This window comes from Hippocampus zosterae, chromosome 17, assembly GCF_025434085.1.
Source record: "Hippocampus zosterae strain Florida chromosome 17, ASM2543408v3, whole genome shotgun sequence".
Classification (NCBI taxonomy): Eukaryota; Metazoa; Chordata; class Actinopteri; order Syngnathiformes; family Syngnathidae; genus Hippocampus; species Hippocampus zosterae.
In genome coordinates, this window is record NC_067467.1 from 5,807,015 (window position 1) to 5,827,953 (window position 20,939).

The 20,939-nt window shown below is 44.4% G+C and overlaps 1 protein-coding gene across 2 annotated transcripts in view; it reads left to right on the top strand.

The window, feature by feature from the left end:
- The first annotated feature begins 971 nt into the window (after window positions 1-971).
- col5a3a (collagen, type V, alpha 3a) overlaps window positions 972-20,939 on the top strand; it is a 36,228-nt gene continuing 16,260 nt past the window's right edge. The window contains exons 1-20 of one of the 2 annotated variants that reach the window (XM_052049815.1): window positions 972-1,716; window positions 8,210-8,377; window positions 8,905-9,115; window positions 9,982-10,144; window positions 14,564-14,686; window positions 15,389-15,769; window positions 16,669-16,785; window positions 16,853-16,966; window positions 17,061-17,114; window positions 17,208-17,249; window positions 17,491-17,553; window positions 17,819-17,893; window positions 18,011-18,094; window positions 18,190-18,246; window positions 18,356-18,409; window positions 18,549-18,602; window positions 18,698-18,751; window positions 19,229-19,282; window positions 19,489-19,542; window positions 19,870-19,914. In XM_052049815.1, coding sequence (XP_051905775.1) covers window positions 1,641-1,716; window positions 8,210-8,377; window positions 8,905-9,115; window positions 9,982-10,144; window positions 14,564-14,686; window positions 15,389-15,769; window positions 16,669-16,785; window positions 16,853-16,966; window positions 17,061-17,114; window positions 17,208-17,249; window positions 17,491-17,553; window positions 17,819-17,893; window positions 18,011-18,094; window positions 18,190-18,246; window positions 18,356-18,409; window positions 18,549-18,602; window positions 18,698-18,751; window positions 19,229-19,282; window positions 19,489-19,542; window positions 19,870-19,914 — 2,043 coding nt within the window. In that variant the 5' untranslated portion in view covers window positions 972-1,640. The remainder of the gene's footprint in view (window positions 1,717-8,209; window positions 8,378-8,904; window positions 9,116-9,981; window positions 10,145-14,563; window positions 14,687-15,388; window positions 15,770-16,668; window positions 16,786-16,852; window positions 16,967-17,060; window positions 17,115-17,207; window positions 17,250-17,490; window positions 17,554-17,818; window positions 17,894-18,010; window positions 18,095-18,189; window positions 18,247-18,355; window positions 18,410-18,548; window positions 18,603-18,697; window positions 18,752-19,228; window positions 19,283-19,488; window positions 19,543-19,869; window positions 19,915-20,939) is intronic. The other variant, XM_052049816.1, reaches the window with a different exon arrangement.

Genomic DNA, 20,939 nt, shown 5'->3' on the forward strand with positions numbered 1-20,939 from the left:
GTCACCCGCGGCTCAGACTGTCCACTGGACTCTTCATAACTATCTGCTAAAAGCGGCTAGGAATGCGCGTTGCTCGCATTTGGGCGGACCAAGCCGCCCGTGAGAAGAGAGACGGCAGTGGGGGCTCGGCGGTCCTTCTGTTGACACGCCGGGTCAATCTCAATATGTCCAGAAACCAAATTCCTTTTTTTCCTTTACAAGTTGGGGGTATTTGGCGAACTGAATTAACCCATTGTTCAGTGTTTCAGTATTTCTGAACAACGGGCTGTTCTGGAACAAGGAGCTGAAGGGAAAAATACACGACAGGTGTCTGGATTTGTTGGGGGGCCTTTCTGTGACCCTTCTAGTCCCTCTGACGCAGATTCTAATTGATACAGGAAAATGTCGGCGTCATATTATCATATATCTGACCACTTTTTTTCGTCCAATCAAGTTCAACTGGAAAAATCATAGTGGTTGATCCTATAATGTCCCCCGAACATTTTGTGAGGAGTGTCTTTATAAATCTGACACGTGCAATCGCGTCACAACAAATTGAACAGCATTGCATCTTGTATCAAATATATACTGTATATATGTTAAAAATGGCTCATATGTATCTCGGTTGTTTCAGACTGTATCATATTTATCGGATCGCATCTATTGCTTCATATGTACCGTATCCAATGGATCAAACGTATCATATCTTTTGTGCTCTGTCATCTTAACGCATCATCTTCATTTCATGCCATCTATCGTCACACAACACTTTGTATTTAGCCGTGAACGTCCTTCACTTTTTGTGAGCTTCAACACAAGAAAGGGACAAATGGCAGCGTGGTGTCGTATCGTTTTGCAACTCCAACCCGATTTCTGTTCAAGTGGAGTGTTCTTTTGGGCACGGTCTGATACGCTTCAACAGGCGTGCAATTTCGTTTAAAGGCGTGTCGAGGTTGTGTGTAAATAATAAACGGTACGCAATACTCTGCAGGCAGGTTTTGCGGTTCCCCCCTGAACGCATCACATCTGCTGACTTCCAAGCTGAGTCATAGATCATTTCTGGTCATATAATCATGAAGAAAATATCTAATGAGATGAACGCTGAAGCTTTTTTTCCCCCTGCCGGCACACTTACAATGCAATAAATTGTACACTTTTTTTTCTTCTTTCCCTCCCGACGGCTGACTTGTAAGCATCTGCGGAATTACGGCTATGATATCAAACAACCAAGCGCGCAACAGGCTTTAAAGCGGACAACAACGCGGACTAGATTAGCAAAGGTGATCTGTATGTCACCTCTGATAATGACCGTCTAAAGAAGCGAGACGACATGGGCTTCCTCTTAAGCTTGCTTCTCCAAGACGCCCACCTCTGGGAGGGAAAGGGAGAAGGAGGAGGATGAAGAGGAGGAGGGAGTGATGGCGAGCAGGAGAAATTGAATGAGAAGCCTCTGAGAGGATCTTGAGGGGAGCTACCACAACAAAACAACTTCTCCAACAGTCCAGCCAGTGGAAGCAACCAAGCTGGCTTTTATTTTAGTTTTTAAAAACTTTTTCTACACATGCATGGCTGCTTAGTAGGTGAAACTTGTGGAACTTTTTGCAGCGACAAGTTTTGGAGGAAGAGGGGGGTTGGGGGGCTGCCCCTCAAGATTTGGGAAGATGGGTCACTTTTTAAGGAATGGGACAGCACGGCTATTGGCTTTTATTCTACTGCACTTCAGCGCCACTCAAGCTGGTAAAGTATCGCTTCAGTAAATGGATATATGTACAAACATGTGAAAATATTGACACATTTGGTGATGTTTATAGACGATGCTTCTTAAGGAAAAAAAAAACACGGTCACCTCAAATTGAGATTTAGGTCGCTTCAATAATTAAACTGCTTTTACATCTGCATACGCGATTGCTAACGCTTCACAGCAAAAAAATATATATAAATATATTGCACAGTTTTTGAGAAGATGGAAATCCGGAACTTGCTCGTGCAGGTTGGAGTCAGGTGTACGCTTGTGCAAACGCGTGACGTCACGCTGGCGTGTGCGTGTGAGCCGCGTCGCTTGACTGCGAAAGAGTTTCACGTTGGCTTGCGAAAGAGCTCAACAACTGACTTAAAGGGAGTAGATTAAAATTCCTCGCATGGATCTGTGGCGTGCGTGCACAGTGCATAAAACTTGCCTCACTTCGGGCTTTTTTTCCTTTTTTTTAATCGTATCCCCGTTGTTGCTCACTCAGTCATGTCTTCTGGTTGCAATTAAGCAAAGGCAAAAATAGAACACGCTGCTACCGTTTGAGTCATTTTGTCATGTCAGACTCGTTCGTTTACAAACATCCACCTCGTGTACATTTATTCATGGTCAGCACTCTCGAGGGGTTTATCATCAAGGCCGGATCAATGCAAAGGCCTAAGCCAAAGGGGGGGGCCCATAAAGAAGTCTTTTATGGGCAAACCTACGGCCAACTAAATACTGTGGTGCCTTAAGATACGAGTGACCCAATTTGTGAGTCCTTCAAGATATGAGCCGTCAACGCCCTTGGCTATAGCAACGGTTGTCAACAAGCAATTAAAAAACAATAAATGAATAAATAAAAAGACACTTCAGGTTGTTCAATGGCAGTTCTAGTTGAAGTCAAACCAAATGTAAAACAAAGAGAATTACAGCATGCGTATTTAAAAGACCCAAACAACTGCTGAAATAAAGGCCCCGCGGGCATAATGCTAATGCTAATTAGCATCTATATTGTGATGCCTTAACCCTTTATGCAACGGATGGAAAAAGTTAATTCAGAAACAACATATGGGCCGACAATATAATAGTACTCGCAGTGATGCCATCTTCGTAGAATGACTCATATCGGTGCCGTACTGATAAGCTCAGAGAAAAATGGAGTTGTAACTGGACTCCCAACTTGAGATTCATTGACATTTACATTCACTCCAATGGGAAAAGATGATTTGAGGGTGGTCACGAAAGAAATTCAACTTGCATCTCAAGGTGCCCCAGTTATAATAGTTTGATTTTTCATAATTTTGTTTCATTTTGACTTTTTGACGTTAGTCTAAATGTGTTTTTAGAGCATTTAAAAAAAACGAGTATCCATTGCATCCATATCCATTTGTTTTAGATGTATTATTTCTTTGTTTTTTTATAAACGATGTATCTGTCAAATGCATAATTTTTTTCCCCATTCATTTTTGACATTATACCGGTTGATCCAATACAGTTCTGAGAATAAGGTCATCATCATTTTTAAACTGTGTGGTGCTTAGAAATAATGTGTTTATTATCGTGGCGAAATGTGATGCCTACAACTGTATGTATCCATGACGATATGGATGACCATGCGGTTGCTTAATAGTCTCACGGCTGCAATGCAGTGATATCACGAGAGAGTTTAAATGACAGCCTGGGATTGGCTGGTCATGTACGTACATGTTGTTAAAAGGCGTACTAGAACATTTTTGAGGAGCAGGCATCCACGCCTGAACATCACTTAAGGCAAATTTAGTACATGGAAACTGTGGCTGAAGCAGATATGACGAAAAAGGACGTATTCTCTGAAATTCCGTCGTCTGTGGAAGAGCAGAAGTAGAAACATATGCTCGGGCCTTTAGGGGCAGGTGTTTTCTCGAAGGGTCCGGCAGCTTTTTGGCCTGCCGGCCCATCGTCCAGTCAACAAACATGAGTAGTGAAAAAAAAAAAGAAGAAAAACAACCTGGAAAGTGAAGAATGCGGTCTTGATGTTATCCATAAGCGTAGCTATCTGTCAGCCTGTCGACAAAATGGTGGCGTCAGTTTCACAACGGCATCAAAACCGTGAATCTATGCTTAAGAAGTGACATTTCTGCTACATTTGAAGTTAAATCATCACCATGTGCTTGCAATGCGTGACCTAAATCGGCCATAAGAAGAAGTTGTACGCTTTCAACAAGTCAAATGGAATATTATCTCGACGCTTGCTTTCATCACCACTCTCATATTGATATTCATGACGGCACCTCTCGACATGGTCCGGCAATGTAAGTGGTGACTAAAAGCAGAACCCGGCGCGCCCCTCAACGCCCATTCAGTGCGCTTGTGATCACCTCTTGCTTCTCATTTTGTCTTCTTCAAGCAAACCAGCGTCTTTTGTCCTGGTATTAAAATCAGCTTGCTGTCATTTTTTTTTAATAGCTATGAACATGCATAAATAGTTGAACGAGTACGAATCTGAGACTAAATTTCAGGCCCTGGGGGATCTGTGAGAGGGAGGGCGGCGTCGCTGAGGGGGTAGTCACAGTCAACTTCAATCACGGCCAAAGTGGTGACTTTTATTCCCTTGAAATGTGCTGCGCTAGTCGCTTACTGGATTCTGGACACAGTGGAAGCACATCTGCACTGCGAAGTGGCCGCTTGGGATGATTAAAAAAAATATATAAAAGCTGTCCCTGCGCCGGTGTTGGGCGTGATCTCCTTTCTTGCACCTAAATGTCTGCCGCATGCATCTTCAAGACACTCCTTCAACCAACACACCCATCTTGGCGGCCAACGGGCTGGCAAATTCCCCAAAGTTTTGCAGTAAGCCTTACAAAAATCAGGATCTCCCAAAATTTGTGCAACAGTGAAGGTGCACGTTCTGCCCATCACAAGCTAATTGATCAAATGAGTCATTTTGATCATACCGTATATTCACCTAAAATGTCTGTCCACCCTGTCATTATGGGCCAACTGTCCCGTTAAGAATCCCTCTGCTGATTTCAGCGACATGACGACCAGCATTTTGTTTTACATCAATGGAGGCGGAAACGGTGGCTAGTTGCAGACTCAATATTTTGTCATTTTCATCATCTGATGTGTCACTGGATACTGTCAGGCTTAACATGTCCACTCTGTCATCATCAATTCTCAATTGAGATCAAATCAGTTCAGAAAATCATTTCAAGTCAGTTTGCCAACTGAATCGTGTTGCTAAGCTTAGGAAATGCTACCATTAGCTTCAAATGTCCACACCGTCAGCAAGTTCACATTTTTTCCTCTTTGCATTGACATCACTTGCTTGGAGTACATGCATTTAAAAAAAAATAATGTCGGAGATTGACAAATACGCCTTTTGATTTGATTAGTTCTGGGTTGTCATATTTTCGACTCGCCCTCCCTCCATACGTCGAACTGTCTGTTAGAACATAAATCTGGAATATTGAAGTTTGCTCCACCCATTGTCATGCAAATCCCAATCTGACACAGATATGCATCTCCAAGCACCATATCGAAGTTCAATCATCATTTTTTTTTCTTCCCCCGCTCCTCCGCTCTTATGCAGGGTGCGGTCCAAGAAACGATGGGAAACTCCCGCTGCCCAGAGTCCTCTTGGCTCGCTTTCTTGTTCAATTCCCCCCACTCGCTCTCATGTGCAATCGCTCACATCTTACAGTGTAGCTTTGTACGAGGCCTAGTGTGTGTTTTTTTTTTTTCCGGGCCGGACTGGGATGTGTAGGTGGTGTGAGTCACGGCGGGATGTTTCCGAGATGATTTGGGGACACAAACACAGAGATCACATTATGTTCACGCGTGACTCAAACATGCGGAGGAGCTTGGCTGTGTCAAATGTCAAACGCAAAGTGGAATCGTCCCATTGGGTGGCATTTTGGCACGCTGAACACGGACAATAACAAGCAAGCCGCTACTATAAAGTATGCGAGTAAATTCTTATAGATCGTAATTAATGGATGCTTGAGCTTCTTTCCCATGTTCTCTGACCTTATTCTGAGATTTCAAAACAAATCGTCATTCCATAGGGATGTTGTGATATTTCCAAAGCGTGCTGCACTGCGCAACCACAGAGCAGCAAAGTCAACAATGAGCTTTTTCAGGTAAAGCGGTTCCAACAAACTATTAACATAATTGTATGCTTCTCATTCCGAGTCAGCACCCCCCCCCCCCCATGTCATGTTTGCCAAAACCTGTCCCAGTTTACTCTGCACACTGGGGTGTGAAATGTCTTTTTATCCCCTGCACAGATTGTACGAGATGTGAGATTGCAACTTCTTTTTCCATGCTTGGAATTTTTTGCTATTCCCCAAAGAGGTTTTTTTTCCGCACCATTGAACATGTGTACTCCCCCGTCCCCCGTCCCCCGTCCCCCACTTCTTTATCTTAACCCTTTCATGCACCCTGTAACCCGATAACATGATAAGCTGTCCACTGTAGTAACCGCTGTCCCTGAACAGGGTTCAACATGCCAGGAGGCCAACAGCGTCTTGTCGTATTCGCGTGTTTCGCTTTCGGGAACACACACTTGGGGAAAGAAATAAGAACCCGAGAAAGTCAAAGAAGCAGCATATTTCATGGAGTTCAAGGTCAGCGCTGACAGGTTGTCATGTTTGCCAAAGAGCCACCTGTAAGCAAATACTCATTGAGTTACATTTTGAAAAGATCAGAGCGGCATTCACAGGAATAGAATCCATCAGACTCAAGAAGTACACTTCCTCCCCTGATGTGGAAAAGCGATAAGTTTGCACTGAGCAGAACAATCTGGCACCGATGCATTTTTGTTCCTGCCTCCGCTGTCAAAAGTTGCAGAACAGTCAAGTTGCTAGAAATCTAATGCCGTGTTTTCTGGTCAGCCTCCATTTTCGGTGGAAAGGAATGAAATCAGTTCCAAATAATTCAACTACGGTCACCCCAAAAGCTCATGACCTATACAGGCGATCTTTGAAGTCACATTTTAACATTCTCAACTGTCACACACGTGCAGAAAGATGTGGGGCGCTTTTAATGAGACAATGTGGAGATGCGGTAAATGAGGCGCCGAGGAGGCGAAAGCAAGACAATGTTGCGCTTGGTCCAAATGCGGCCCTAAAATCTCTATGCTTGGCAGAGACCAGATCATTTAATGAGATACTCCACCTTCCACTCAATTACACGCATTTAATTTTTCTTTCCCAAAGGGGAAATTGATTTGCAGTCAGCAATCGAAAGGAGAGCAACAAAGAGCTGACTGGTAGTATCGGACTAACAAGCCGGCTGAATATAAACATTTCGGATTTTATCTCGGATGCGATGTGATGCAAGTAGAAGACCGGGGACGATAAAGTGCCCCAGCAAGAAGTAGGATCACATTTTAACGATGCTTAGCCCCAAGCAAAACATATGTATCGCTGCTGCGGCCTGACTGCGTTAACACTCCACGACGCAGCCTCACTTTAACCTGCAGGGCCAGAAAATCTCGCGCTGCGTTTGCTGTAAATGATACGATGCGCCAGAATGAATATATCGGGTAGATAACTCGATTATATGGTCCCCTATATCATGGTTATTATTGACAAAGTCTGGATGAACATATGTCGCGGACGCTATGGTTTCTATTGTTTGCGGCGGCAAAGCCTGAGGTGTTCATGTTATATTTTTCGTCCCGTTTTCCCATTGGCTGAATGCGATTCACGGTTTATCCTTTTTTACTGCTTTGTTGCAACGCTTGGGGGTTGATGGCACTCGCTCAGCAAACGTCGTGAAATGTAATGCGCTATTTCTCGAGAATGGCAAACTCGCGCCATATGGCGAGCGAAAGATAAATCCGGTCGGTAAATTCGCCCGGAGCTAGCAAATTTCCGACGTTTACAATGCTACGTGCTAACGAGTTACTTTGAATGGTCTCTTTGACGTCTTTGCAATACTGGCGGCATACAGAGCTCTGAATTGGCATGAAAACACATTTGCATGCCGAAGCAACAGCTGGCGCCTTAAGGCCTGATCGAAAGGTCATTTTAGCCGGTCAGCGGCGTGAAGAAAGCAATTTTCTGGAAAAGAACAACAAGTGTGGAATTGAGGGCTCAGTCCACTGCATCGTGATTCCAAAGGCAAAAGTGTGATGCTCATGCAGCTGTCAGGTGTGCCGCCACAGGATTAGATGGTGGAGTACCACTATCCCATAACAACATCCAACAAAGCCCGGCCACCTGCCACCAAATCTCCCGGGAAGATTGCCTCTTCCAAGCTCTTGGGCAGCAGGAAGTCTGTGCACTTATAAGACTGGCTTGCAGCCGCACTCAATCCCGCTCTTTTGGCTCGGCAGTAACCGGCACTTAAAGTGAGACAACAACAGAGGGAGAGTTTAATGCTCACATTGACGGGATTGGCTTGCATACAATTGCCACAAGCTCCATTCGTGACAGCCAGGTGGTGGCGCTCATTTGCGTACAAGTGTAATGGTACTCATCATATCCCCCCCCTCCCCCACCCTCCCATTCTCAGGTCATCCCATCGATGTTCTTCAGGTGCTGGGCCTGTCAGAGAGCATGGAAGGTGTGTCGGTGCACACTGGTCTCTGCGGCAGCCATAAAGAGGTAGCGGGAACACGACCGGCTTTCAAAATAGACCGGAAAGTCCAGCTTAGTGCTCCGACCAAACAAATTTTCCCAGGTAGATTTTTGTTTTTAATTACTTTGTATTAGGGCTGAACAATTTTGAAAAAGAATGAAAATAAATCACTATTACAATACACAATATTAGGTTTCTCATTTATATACATGCAGTCATACCTCGGTTTTTGACCATAAACCGTTCCAGAAGGCTGTTCGAAAACCGAAACCACGCTATTAAAAAAAAAAAAACTTTATTGAACACGTCTGCTCACAATGGAACGCTACATGAGGAAGCGTCACTTCCTCGTGTAAGGAAGGCAAGAGGAGTCAAGAGGCGTATTCAAGTGCGCTCAGTTTGGTCAAGAACTGATTTTCGGTCGTAATCCGAGGCATAAAAAACTCGAACTTTTTGGTCGAAAACCGAGGTTTGACTGTATAAGATAATGTCTTATCGGTTAAGCTAGCCATCTTCGGCATTCATTAGGAAACTGCGATGTCAATTTGAATGTGCTTAATTGTTCAGCCCTACTTTGTGTGGGTTAAAGTCAATATCTGGCAGCTGACCTAGAAGCATTTCCTCTCCAGAGTCCACATTCCCTGTAAATTTCTCCCTGTTGGCCACCGTGCGAGCCAGAAAGGGATCGCAATCATTTCTACTGTCCGTGTATGACGAACATGGGGTGCAGCAGCTGGGGCTCGAAGTGGGCCCTTCGCCCGTCTTCCTGTATCAGGGCCGGGCAGCCGGGCAGCCCACAACATATCCCACGTTCAAGGACGTCAACCTGGCCGATGGAGAGTGAGTATATCCAGCGGTTGGACGTCTTACAAGAAGAATTTAAATATGTCTTTCATCAACCTTTCTGTGCATGCTCAGATGGTAGCCTCTGTCTGTCTTTTCTCAACCACAGGAAGATGATTCAGCCAGGCCGAGACATAAAGTCATAGATTTAACCAGACCTTGATTTTATTTTATTTATTTTTTAGGAAGGATGACTAATTTGTGTACCAGAATCGCACCCAATGAAGTGCAAATGGAGGGGAAGGGGGTGGGGGGGGGGGGGTGTTAATCAGCAACTGTCAGTTTCTGAAATTTGAAAGAAAAAAAAAAGCCATATCTTTCATAGTTGAAATGTCTTCGGAAGCTGGCATCTTTGTGTTTCATTAGCAACCGCTAAAGACATTTGGCGTAAGTTAGCAAAACGCCACACCATTTACATCTTATTTGTGCACAAGATTAGCGAACTGAAGCATAGCGGGATGGAAATTTAAGCAGGTGGGAGGATTGTCAATTCAATTTTTTTTTAAATTTCACTGGAGGTTCCCAAAAAATTACTTCAAACCAACAGTTCGTGTCATTGTAACACTTTGTACAAACAAGTCATGCTACCAACGCAGCAAAGGTGGCTAACCTTGGCTTGTTTGCAGTGCTAATGCTAGCTTTGTATTTCTAATGTTGCTATTTTGTGGAAGCTGGCAGTGTTCTGTGAAAAATTCTCCTGACTAAAAACTTAGTTATTCAGTGAAGCGAGGAAACATTCAAATCTTGCCAGCGGTTTTAAAAATTCAATCTCTCCCCTTTTAAAAGTAGCTAGCTCGGATCAATCATTGTCCTAAAATCACATTCTAAATGCAAAGATTGCAACATTTGCTTCGCACTTCCAGGTGGCACAGGATAGCCTACAGCGTACAGGGCCAGTCCGTCACGCTCTTTTTGGACTGTCACACGGTCGAGACGCTTCCGCTAACACGACGAGACGACAGAGACGTCAGCACGGAGGGCATTGTTGTCTTCGGATCACGACTACTGGATGAAGGAGTATTTCAGGTAAAGCCATCCCACCAGTTTGTTTGCAAACGAGGGTTCAACATGTCTGGTTTGACTGAAAATAAACGAAGCCCCAGGAGAGGGAGAGAACCTTTTAAATATGCATGCCGGGTCGTGAAAACCCATTTATCGGGCTAATGTTTGATGCATAATGGCTGAAAAATGAATTACCTTGATTTAATGCATGAGTCACTTTGTAGAATATCAGAATATGAGAATGAAATGCGCCTGGCACATGAATTAATTCAGCATTACTTACAAAGGAGGCTGGGTTTGAACTTCAGCATCACCTCACTGCCTTCACTCGGTATGTCCAGTGTGAATTTGCAGCCGTAAGAGCTCATCATCGCAAAGCATCTGATGCAGAGTGGCATTTTTCGCAACGGCTTCAAAGCCACCGGAGATCCGATTTGAGAGAAAATTTGTAGTTCAAGAGGCCAGAGGGTGTCGTGGGTCTCATGTCAATCAAGCGTGGGAGGAACAAAGCATTTTCAGAGGTAAAAAAGCGTTTAAGAGGGAATGAACGAGGAGGAGCTGATATGATGAGGCATGAACGGGCCTCATCATATCATCTCCTTGAATGGTGAATTTATCTGTGGTATGAAATCGCAATGCAGTAATAGCAACTCGAAAAGTTCGTTCGTGCCACCCGTTATTTTGGGAAGACGGCATGTGCATATTGTATGCTCGGTGGACATCGGGATGAGAAATCCAGAGGAATTATAAGAGCCTTCTGAGAAAAAAACTGGACAATTTCATGTACAGACAAGCACACTGAAACCCCATTTCCAGGGATGATATTCAATGTGATGATTTTTTTTTTTACACAAATCACTTCATAGAATATCAGAATTTAGGCAGGTGGTCTAAGGTACCATGACGTTCCAAAAAGAAAAAAAAAGTATTGATATTTTATATATATTATGTAGCTTTTCCTGTGTGGAGCTTGCATGTTCTCCCCGTGCCTGCGTGGGTTTTTGGCGGGTACTCCAGTTTCCCTTCAAACATTTTAAAAAGATGCACGGCAGGTTAATGGAACACTCTAAATTGTCCCTAGGTGTGAGCGTGAGCGCGAATGGTTGTTCGATGTGTGCCCTTCGATTGGCGGGCAACTAGTTCAGGGTGTACTGCTGCCCGAAGACAGCTTGGATAGGATTCAGCACGCTTGTGACCCTTATGAGGGTAAGCGGATTACAAAATGGATGGAAGGATATTCGGTAAGTCTACTGGAATTGATGGCATTCTGTAAAAAGGGAAGGCCGCTATGCAGAAAGTACAGCAGGAGGCTTGTCAGTCAATTAGACGAGACGTGCTTGGTCACGGCGAGAGGATGCCCACGTGTTCCCTGAGGACTTGCCCACTTTCTCACCTGCCAGTACGCAATCTCACTCTGCTCCACCCAGGCTGTAAATCACTTCATGCCACAAGCTCCTTTATGGCATTTCATCTTTTTCAATGACTTTTTGAGCTGACTTGAAGGGTTCGGTCTATTCCCTGGAAGGCAACAGAGACCATGTATGAGTTCTGTAGAAATCGGTGAAGTCGTTTAGTTTTTTTGCTCAACACAGTGAGCCAACCAAGAAATGGTGATTCGACTATAACTACAATAGCAACCCGCAGAAGACAAACAATCGCCAGGGTCAAATAATATTTATCACTTCCGTTTGACTTGCTTGAGTCAAAACTCAAGATCAGCTCCACTGCAGTCCTGCAGGTGCAGCTCCATCTGGATAATGCCCTAGTTGGCCCCAATGCAAGTGGACTTTAAAGCCAAAAACTGAAAAAAAATGATTGCATCCACACTTTTATTTGGATCCTCACCAAAATGTTATGATTTAATGTTTTGCACATGCTTCAACCATCCGCCAGGTCTTGTGAAAACCCGTTTGGGAGTTTTTGTTTAACCCATCAAAACAGTACCGCCCTAGTGTCGCGATTTCTTCCACTTTGGTGCATTTCTCCACGTGAAAAAAAATCCGTGACTTCATTAGTATACATGTCTGTTTGTATACATTAAGGCATTAGTGTCATTAAGCGCGAGCAAGGCTGGTACCAGGGGACGGCAGATTAAGAGAGCTGACCCTTGGACCACTGTTCCCAGGCCCCAGTTCTGTGGGAGGAGGACAGTGTTCCGGCCCAGTTCTCCCAGCGTGGGAGCTGTGCGGCGTGAGACCAAGGGGGGACTTTTGCTGAGCCACAAATGTCCATTACTTCCAGATTCTCTCCCCCCCGCCACCCCCTGCAAAGTCATTTTGGCAAACGCAGTGATTTGCAAACATTAAAATGTCTACACGTCCACTTGATCTGATTCATGGCTTGCCGTGGGCCTTGTTTATGTGACTCTTAACACACAGACTGTTTAGATAAAACCAAGTGTTTGTTTGTTGGGAAAATCTGATCTCCTCTGCCTTGACTTGGACTGGAAATTGAACATGTTTCTGGCACACACGTACAGTCCGGGCAGTTGTGTTTGGATGCTGAGCTGTTGATTTAGCACACAGAGGCAGACTTAATAGGTCAAGGTCTGTTTAAAAGCGCATGCAAGTAGCATTTCAAGTCACATTGAATGGTGCAGTTTATGACTGACGTGCTCATGCTAACCCATGATTTAAAAAAAGCAGCCAAAAAAAAAAAGCCAAAGGCTGACCCAGGGGTGGACAATAATAGTAGTTCAATTAATCATAACTCAAATTTTTAAATGAGCATGAATTATTCTATTTTTAATCTCATCCATTTTACATACACATAATTTACATTTTAAAATCAACAATTACCTTGCCCATCTGCCCGATAAACAAATCAAATAGGTCATACCTTTCATAGCCCATAATAATTTTCATTTAACCCAAATGTGTGACACTATTTTAGAAACCTGCCTTGGGACCAAGGCTGAAAACTAGCATTTATGCTACGTCCGGCACATCTACATTGTTTATTCTTGTGCTGATTAATGTGCACTGCCCCCCAATAAAATAAATAAATAAATTTAAAACTCGGTAAAAATAACTCTATAGCGGAAGGTTAGCATGGGTTAGGGATTGCGCTACACTGGGGCTAGCGGGTGCTACAGCACTGCCAGAGACTTGTGTAGCCCAGTTGATTCCCTCCAGCATTTTATTTGATTTTTAAATTAAGTTTACGAATACTTATTCAGTCACCCAACGCATCTGTCAAGTCCCTCTTTAAGACTGGGGGGGGGTAGGGGGAATCTTAGGACCATGCCTGGGTTAGCACCATGGCATTCGCATTAGCATGTTCAAGCAAAGGTATTGTCGTCACCGCCCAAAAAATAGCATCAGGCGTGGCAAGTCAACTATCAGTTCGCAATGCTCAAAGAACTTGCGGCTCATTGAAAAATTGAATGAAGACAAGAATATTTATTATTATGAAAGTCAGCAGCTATTACGATGTGTGTGCTGTTCATTTTACTTTCACACCCAGTAACGGATGATGAGCAGCAATTCACTTGAATCGACCGAGGACTCAGGAACGTCAAAAGATTGCGTAATCATGTTGAATGCGTTGTCCGCAAATGATGGCTTTCACCTCAGATAAACTCCAGCCAATAGTATGACCATAGTTGAAGTCATTTTCATGTAGTTTCTACTTTCCGGAGGAGCGCAATGAGAGTGCATTCGCCTCTGACGTTGCTGCCAGATCCTAATTGGGGAACGATGAAGTGTGCATGATTTTCAGGGCCAACACTTTAGCAGGGGAGAGAAACCCCGCCGGGAAAGAATAAGAGGAAAACTCTGTGAGAGGTTTGCTTTTGATCTCTAATTGAGATTGGATTAGAGTGGATTTACTCCCTTTTGCCCCCCCAACCCCACTCACTATGACTGCAGTTGGTCGAAGAGGGCAAATGAAGTGCCCTTGCTCCATGGGCCTCTGGCCAAAAACTGTAAGAAAAAACCCTATTTGGATAACCTTCATGCTCACCGTACTAATGCGCAAATTAGTGATTAGACAGACATTTCTCAAAATGCTTCAGAAAGTTTTTTGGGGGTGGGGGTAGGGGGTGGTGCACACACGCTGCTGACAAGGCCTCTTGGGAGCATTGTAAGGTGATACCCCTGGCTGCTAAAGCCTAATTAAAGAGACTACAATGGAGCTAAAAACCACCAAAACATCATGCAGGCAAATCGGATTTTGTTCATTGCAAAAATGGCTGCCGACATGTCCAGGAAAATATATACAGTATCAGAGGTGGGAGTAAGTCACACAAGTCAATCTTAAAGCTGCAGGCAAATACGTTTTCCTAAGTCCGAAAGTCTATGACTTAATTCTGCCGATACCCGAGCTATACCCGTATACCAGACACTCGATTTCGGAACGGCTGCATGATCCGGCAAGAGCCAGTCGGACACCATATTGCATATTGTGCATCACATTTGTGGTGTTTTCTTGCCTTCTTTGCAGGGAGAAATTCAACAACTGCTGATTGACGAAGACCCACAGGCCGCTGCCGCCTACTGTATCAACTACATGGTAGACTGCGACTCCGCTTTGCACCAGAGCACCCACGCCCTGGACCTTCAGGGGGTCAGTATTGCATGGTATTGGGAAGATATCCCAATTGAGAACTGGAGATATACAATATGACAATTTTAACAAATTGTTAAGTAACGATTGAGTTGATTACAAGTGTAAAGAAGGGTCGCATCTAAACAAGTTGACCCACATTCACTTCCAGTGAAGTGCATACTGGTGACTTTCATGATTGATTACTTCCTCGGAAAAGCATTTCCTTTCAAGCAAGTGGTGCTTTGTTTAGGGAATAACAGCTGAGATGAGGCAAACCAATTTTGAGCGAGACGGGCATGATATCAGCCAAGTCAAGCTCGTGACACACTTCTCACGGATGCTCACGCTGCGTCCGTGCACGTGTGTCTGCACAAAATCTGGTCAATGAAAGCGATCCAGAAATTGAATGTCTCGCTGAGAGTCATCCAGTTGGCTTTTATAAAACTATTTCAGCTCTGGGATGAGCTCAGAATGCCAAAACATTCCCCTCCGGCTAACATCCCATTGCACATGCTGACCCGGTTTAGATCTAAATCACATTCCCAATGTTGTCTTTACGAGAAAAAAAAAAAGATTGCTGTTTGTATAGAGATTCTAACCGTGTGCGCAGAACACAGGCCAGAGATACAGTACACTGGCATTCTAATGTGATTTGCTACATTGTGTTTTTCTTTCTCTGTCATCCGACTTTTCCTCACAATGCCCTTTTTCCATGACAAGAAGTCCCAACTGGACCTGACGGAAGAACAGCAAGCCAAAGAGGGCAGGAAGGGCAAAAAGAACAAAAAGAAGAGGGACAAGGGCTCGAAAGGTAAAGGCAAACGTAAAGGCAGGGGGAAGGGCAAAGGCAAGGGGAAGGGCAAGAAGAAGGGATCTCGGAAGAAAAAACTCGAGGAGGAAACTTTGGACGACGGCTTCATTAGCGTGTCTACGATGCCGCCCGAGTATCTCTCCCAAGAGCCTTTTTTGGACATAAAACGCACTGAAGAAACAGTCGGTCCCACTAAAAGCTACGAGGACGTGCCCCTTGTGGAGACGCCTTCGTATGAACCATCAACACAAGCCCCTTCACCAGGCGGCATAGCCGAAGTTCACGTTGAGGTAGACCAGTTAACAGCTCCCCTGTTTTCGGCCACTATAACCCATCACTCCCCCTTTGCTAATCTCTCATTTCTCCAGCTGCTCGCCACTAACCAGCCAGCACCATCAGCACCCCCGAATGCAACTTTATGACACCCAAACAGAGAATGCGCCTCGAGTCTTCAGTAGGCTTTCTGACTATGTGTTTTGAACATGCAAGGGTATGCATAAATTGCTTCTTCAACCAGAGTGATCTGCATGGTATGTACAAGGGATGGGCATAATAATGAATGCTTTGCCATCTGTAGAGCTTTCTGAAAGGCCCTACGCTGCCACGAGATGGTGCCAAAGCACGGTCTAATTCAACAAGATTGCTTTGGCGTCATCTTGTGGCATGTCAGTCCCAAGGAAGTGGCCTCTATTTGACTGACCAGAGCACTTGCTCAGAAAAAAAAGTGGTGCTTTGGCTCCACCTTGTGGCCTTGATAGGCAATTATAAACCTTTAATTGGAAGCTTTAGTTGATTCACTGGAATTCAAATCAAAGAAAAATGGAGTTCACATACAAGTCACAAGCGTAGTAAATATTTTTATGAATGACCCTTTCAGTCCATAAATATAAAATAATCCATTAATTGCTCAAGAATATGCAGTGTAATGCCCATCCCTGGGATGTACAGTACATTATGTGTCTGCTATGCTCTGCTTAATTAGCACAGCATCCTTCTTCGAAATATGTCGCGACTTGCCTAATTTGCCGCATACTCATTTTCCACTGCTGTTTCTGCCTCGCAGCCGTGAACCGGAGACATCCTCAGATTTCTAATTGGCCTTAGTACCTGCATCGAGGATGACCAACACATTCCCTCGGCCTATTGTCCAGCCGCAGCGCTAACATTTCATCTCACAATTAACGCGCAGGAGCCGGAGCCGGCGAAGAGCCCAGAGTTGGGCAATGGCGATGACCTTTACGACAACCTCATTGATGACCTTGCCGTTTCCATCGTAAGAGCGGGCACGAATATTACACAATCAGAGGTGGGTGGAACGCACATGCAAATATGTTCCATTCACCATAGATGTCAGTAATCGCATTTGAAAACAGGTCCTCGAACACGACGACTACAATGACACCAAGTCCGAGTATGAGGAGTATGAAATCTACGACGAAGGCTACGATTTTGCACTGCGAGAAGGAGCCGAGACATGGCATGGAACGGTAAACATCCAGTCAGGCATTTCAAGCCAGTTGTCAGTTTCCCCCCCCCCCCAGTGGTCAAACGATTTTGTACTTGGATGCTTCCGTCCCACAGGGAAGACTACCGACTGAGAAAGGAGAGAAGGGCGAACCCGGGGTATTTGAGCCGGTGAGTTGCCGTAGGCGTCGCAGGAACCGCATCGTGGCTTCGGCTATATGAAAGCATGCAAATGACTTGATATTTGGATGGTTGGGTTTACAGGGGGCGCTAGTGGAAGGACCGGCAGGCCTGCCAGGACCAGAGGTGAGTTGGAGTACGGTTCTGTGTTCATTCAGCTACCTTTTCAAGAAAAGACAATAGGCATATTCAATTCAATGGGGACTAGCAACGAGGAATACCACGACCACCAGTCTATTTGAGGTGCCGTGTTTAGAAATGTAAATAGACAACACCCGGTGATTAATCGGGCTGCGTCGTAAGTAGTGAAGAAGTCACTACAGTATGCACGTAAATCAAAGTGACAATATGGTATTATCCCTCACAGGGACTTCCTGGTTCAGCTGGACCAATTGGCCCCGCAGGACCCAGAGGAGACCCTGGGGAAATGGTGAGTGGAGCACGTATTGTTTTTGGCTCATATTTGAGCACAGAGCTCACATAGTTCAACTGGCTGGTCTGAAGGATGTTGACACGCTTGACCTCCTTTTTATTGCTAGGTTTGTGCACTTGTTCATTTAAAACGCTGACAGCGCACAACGAGGTAGTGCTAATACTTGCAGACTTTCAATGAGACGACAGGATTGATGGTTATCATAAATAAGTGAATGATTTCTGTTTCCTCATACGTGTGTCTGCTTGACATGTACTTTCAGGGTCCTGCAGGACGTCCCGGCCTTCCCGGGGTTGACGGAATTCCAGGTCCACCAGGAACCATGCTGATGCTACCTGTAAGACTACCACCAAAACAGATTCTCCTTCACCACTATTGACCACAAGGGGGGGGCTGGTTGACTGAGCTTCATCCACCCGAGGGGACTCCTCCTGACTTTTACTCTTGCCCTTAGTTCCAGTATAGATTTGATTCCCAAAAGGGACCGGCGATGTCCCCCCAGGAGGCCCAAGCGCAAGCTATTATTCAACAGGCTCAGGTATATCACTTCATCTTGCGTATTGATCCTCATGCCATTTGAGAAATTGATCGGGATCTCAAGACATTTGTCATGCAATTGGGTCTTCTTTACAGCTGTCTATGAATGGACCTCCAGGTCCGAGGGGTCTTACAGGGCGACCAGGCCCTCTGGTAAGCCAAATTTGATCTGACAGAGTACTGTACAAAGCTTCATAAAGGACTAATGTTCAATGAGATATTGCTTCATGTGTCAATAGCTTGCTCCTTATCTATTTGACAGGGTGCTCCAGGACCAGCTGGCCACAAAGGAAACATTGGCGACCCGGGCCCTCCGGTAATGAGCCGAACATGTTTATCTCACTGCAAGCTTCCATCTGCCACTCGCTTTCATTGTCGCTGGATTGATTTCCTTTCATCGAGCTCCCTCGCCTGCTTCCACGCCTTCATTTGAACATTTATCTTGTCCATAACAGGGACTGCAAGGATTGCCAGGACTTCAAGGAAGCAACGGAAAACCAGGAAAAAGGGTAAGCTATGGGATGGAAATCTCAATATGACATCATGTGATACGATATCAGTTGATCCTTTTTTCTTTTTAATAACTGGCTCATGCTTGATTTAGGGATACGCTGGAACAGATGGAGGACGTGGAGCTCCAGGTGAAACTGGTGTGAAGGTAAGACATCATGGTGACGCATTGCAGTGGTAAATTGGGCTGCAAGAAATATTCGTGGCAGCAATTATTTTGGAGGCTTGGCTGAGCACAGGAGAAACCGGTATTCATCTAAATAATAGAAATTCTATAGAAAATAATTCCAAATTGTTTCATCATCTACTTGCAGTTTTTAAGTAACCACTATCATGTCGCAAAAAAATAAAAACAATCAATTCCAGACAAAAAAAACCCCACGCGAAACCGTAATACATCAGCAGATATTATCTAGATCAGTTATAAATTGGTATCTAATAAGAAGGACACAAATTAAAATATGTACAAACACTCAGTAGAGAGGCAGAATGCTCAATGTGTTCATGTTAGCGTGTTTTGCTCATCTAACTTGACTTCCTCTGGCCAATCAAGCGGAAAAATGATGACGTTATTGTGGGCCAGCTAGCTGGCCCTGTGAGGTGAACTTGCGCTATGACCTCACAGGGTGATCGAGGTTTTGATGGCCTACCAGGACTCCCAGGAAACCAGGGACACAAAGTGAGTTTTTAACCTTTTATCTGATGTGCACACGTTGCACCTTATTGCATGGCAAATTTGATATTTGCTTGATGTATTTTTTCCCTTACTTGTGAAATCTGGCATAGCAGCTTACACGGGGGTAGCATATGTTCAAAGCATCGTTCCCATGGAGATAACCGTTTTTTTAAATTTACTGCAGCTTTGACAATTTTGTGTCTTCATAGGGGGACAGAGGAAAGCCTGGTCCTCAGGGACCTGCCGGAGAGCCAGGAGAAAAGGTGAAGAAGACTATTTCTCCCCAATCGACAAAATGCATCTAGCAGCTTGTTTTTCTTTTTTTTCATCTCACAATGTTAAAAGAAACTGAACAGTGGGATACAATCGATCAATAAGACACTGTGTAAATCCTACAGCACCACACACAAGCAGCCTGCTCTGAATTTCAGTTATTCCTGAAATCCAAAAACGAAAAAAGGATTAAGTTCCGTCAGGATGCATGGTATTAATTGATCGAGATGCTTGCAGCGTGAATGAGACAGGTCTCCATATTTGTGATCAGGATCAGATCCATGCTAAAAATATGTCGCCAACTTTGTATTTGCTAGGGGCCAGTTGGACCCGTTGGCCCGAGAGGGCAACCTGGTGAACCTGTGAGTAAAGCACAAACGACACATTCCTGCCTTTTGTACATGCATGGTTTTAATTAACACTACTACTACTTGCACTGGAGTTTATTACATTTTGTTATTATCACATGCCACAAGTTTGTGAGCAGCACGTCAATCAAGTGTGTTTAATGAACAGCAGACTTGCAACTGAATGAGAAATATTTTTTCCCAATTCGGAAGGCTAGAAATGAAATATTTACCTTCCCTCTTCATGATAGTCTGACTTGCAATTTGCAGTTGATTCTCATACATTTCCGACAATCTTTGTACGAAGCGCACCCATGTCCCCAAAATAAGCATAAACAAATAGTTTTTTTTTGTCTGTATTTTTTATGCATTTGTTTATTTTTTATTTATATTGTCTTTATTTTTTTTATTTATATGGTCTTTATTTTAGTATTATTTTAAAATTATAATATATATTTCTTATTTTTGTATATTTATTTAATTCTCTCTCTCTCTTTTGGTAAAAATGTGTAAAATATAATCAGTGCAGATGATCTTCGCTCCGCCCCCAACCAAAAAAAAAACAAAAACAAGGCAGCCCAAGATGTTAGGGAGCGCCAGTCGTGACCGTGTCATCTCTCTTGCGCATCTCTGCAGCAAACAGAGTGGCTGATTGACTTGCACTCCATCTTTCTCCCAGTAGGAGCTTTGGGCTCAGCGGGCGGCTGTCCCTCCAAATGCATCATCACTCTACGCGGTCAGGAAATAAAGCGCCATAAGCGATGCACGCAGATTTGTGTTAAAACTACACGGTCTGTTTTCACGAGCGAGAATGGAAAAGATAGTGGGCGGGGGGGGGGGGGGGGGGGGAATGACAAGAGACAAATGGCAGGCAGAAATTGGGTTTGCTGGGGAAAGAGGTAGAGGCAGAGCGAAGAGATAAAAATCATGGCCGCAATGATTATATTTCCATATCAATCACGTCTCGGGGGATCACAGATGTGGCTTTGGAACAGGTGGCTTGGCCAGCCTACAAAGAGTTTGCAGCAAGGTGGAAGGGG